Source organism: Sceloporus undulatus, unplaced genomic scaffold (assembly GCF_019175285.1).
Source record: "Sceloporus undulatus isolate JIND9_A2432 ecotype Alabama unplaced genomic scaffold, SceUnd_v1.1 scaffold_16933, whole genome shotgun sequence".
Classification (NCBI taxonomy): Eukaryota; Metazoa; Chordata; class Lepidosauria; order Squamata; family Phrynosomatidae; genus Sceloporus; species Sceloporus undulatus.
This window is the reverse complement of record NW_024819849.1, coordinates 1-1,908: the sequence shown is the minus strand read 5'-3', so window position 1 is coordinate 1,908 and position 1,908 is coordinate 1. Positions and strand designations below refer to the sequence as shown.

Here is a 1,908-nt window from a genome sequence, read left to right as displayed (position 1 = left end):
CATAAGACCTTCAAAACCCCAAGGAAGTTGTTGAGGAAATACACTCATTATCCTCTAAGGCAGGGGTAGGCAACCTGTGGCCCGTGGGCCAGATGCGGCCCGGCAAGGCCTTGGGACCGGCCCCAGCCCGGTCCTGCCGCTGATTGCCGCTGGTGCCTTTGGGGGGCCATTGTCTATAGAAGCCTCAGAAACATGCATTTATCTTAACATTTTTTTAAAAAATCAGCAAATTTTTTCACGTGTCCTCCATTTTTTATTTAAAAAGTGCCCTCCATCTGAAAATTTTGTCCTACATTTGTCCCGGCTTATTTATTTATTTAAAAAATTATTTGATTATTTATTTTTTGGCTTTGGCCCCCCTGTTGTCTGAGGGACAGCTACCCGGCCCCCGGCTCAAAAGGGTTGCCTACCCCTGCTCTAAGGGACTGTCATCCTTACTACCATACCTTTTCATGCCACTGCAGTAAGACAGCACTGCTGTTGTCAGAGGGGCTTTCAAAGCCCTTATAGATATATTTCATTAAAAGATCAACTCCATTCTTATCCAAAGACTGTACTGCCTTTTCGATATCACTGGCTTTGAAAGAGATGAGAACCTTCAGGACAATACTTTCTGCACGATCCTACAAAAAATGGAAAATGTTAGAAACAGAAAAGGAATTATAATAATTAAAATGCTTTCCCATCTAGCTTTAGATTACAGTCCTATGTGCACCTACTTGGCATCAGTTCCCCTGAACACAGTTCCATTTCCTTCTGAATAAACATGCACTGGGCTGGACTACTACTGTATTATAATTTACTACAGAAATTCAACAAGCATCAATACTAATCAAACACAGCTGACTCAATGTATGTAGCCCAGACAGAAAAGAAATTTGTTCTAATTTTGAAATCATGTCACTTTATTTTTGACAAAAACAGCCTTTAGATAGAATCAAAATTTAGTCAATGGGTCTCTTCTAAGTAGGGTTAAGTTTGAATCCAACCCACCTGTCAGTAGCAGCTTCCTTGAAATGTTGGCTTTTTTGTACTTTTACACCAAATCTCTGCAAAGCCACTGATATTTCTGAGAATTTAACTAAAAGCCAGAAATCCATCTGCAAACTCTCATGTCATCTACATCACAAAAATTATGCCAGTTCTCTGCACCACTATCAGCTCCCACAGCTGATAACTGCAAAGCATGCTTTTTCAATGTTTTAACATAAATATATGGCTGGATGTCAATGAAGAGCATAAAACTCCATCATTCCAATTTTAGAAAATAAATGTTCACAGAACTGCTTTCTGAAAAGGCCTGTATACATTACTGTGAGACCAGAATTTCATCTATATTTTCAGCTTTGTATTGAATCTATGTATGATTGCTGTTTGTGATGAATACTGCACAGTGTTTATTCTCCAACATGATGTAGTGGTTTGAGCACTGGACTATGACTCTGGAGTTAAGGGTTTGATTCCCTGCTCAATCCTGTGATATATTCACCTTAGGACCGCCATCAGTTGGAAAGTAATTGAAGGAACACAACAACAATATTCTTCTGTTAACCTACCTTTATAGCTTGACTCTTGGTGTTGATTGGAGGGTTCTTCAGAGCTGCCTGTAATGCAGCCATCATATTACCTGTAAAGAGCAGTTAAGGACAACACAATCTTGCCCAGCATCAGAATAAGAGAGCGATAATATTTTACACTTTGCAATTTCAGATACAGTACATACACTGTAGTCCTTACAACAGCTTAATGATCTAGGTCAGTATAATTTTTGAGTTGGTTCTGAGGCTGAAAGAGCAGTAGCTCACTTGAAGCTGACTTGTGAATTTATGGCTGAATTAAGATTTGACTCAGAAATTTTGACTCACTATAACATGGCAGGATAAAACAGCATCCTCTCATGTCCAATGC

General features: G+C 39.4%; 1 protein-coding gene across 1 annotated transcript; it reads right to left on the bottom strand.

The window, feature by feature from the left end:
- Positions 1 to 422: 422 nt before the first annotated feature.
- LOC121918561 (actin-related protein 2/3 complex subunit 5-like) lies at positions 423 to 1,702 on the bottom strand. Its single transcript, XM_042444587.1, has 2 exons — positions 1,557 to 1,702; positions 423 to 623 (listed from the first exon to the last, which is right to left on the bottom strand). Exons 1-2 carry the CDS (start codon positions 1,620 to 1,622, stop codon positions 438 to 440), a joined length of 252 nt encoding a protein of 83 aa, XP_042300521.1. The 5' UTR covers positions 1,623 to 1,702; the 3' UTR covers positions 423 to 437.
- Positions 1,703 to 1,908: the final 206 nt, after the last annotated feature.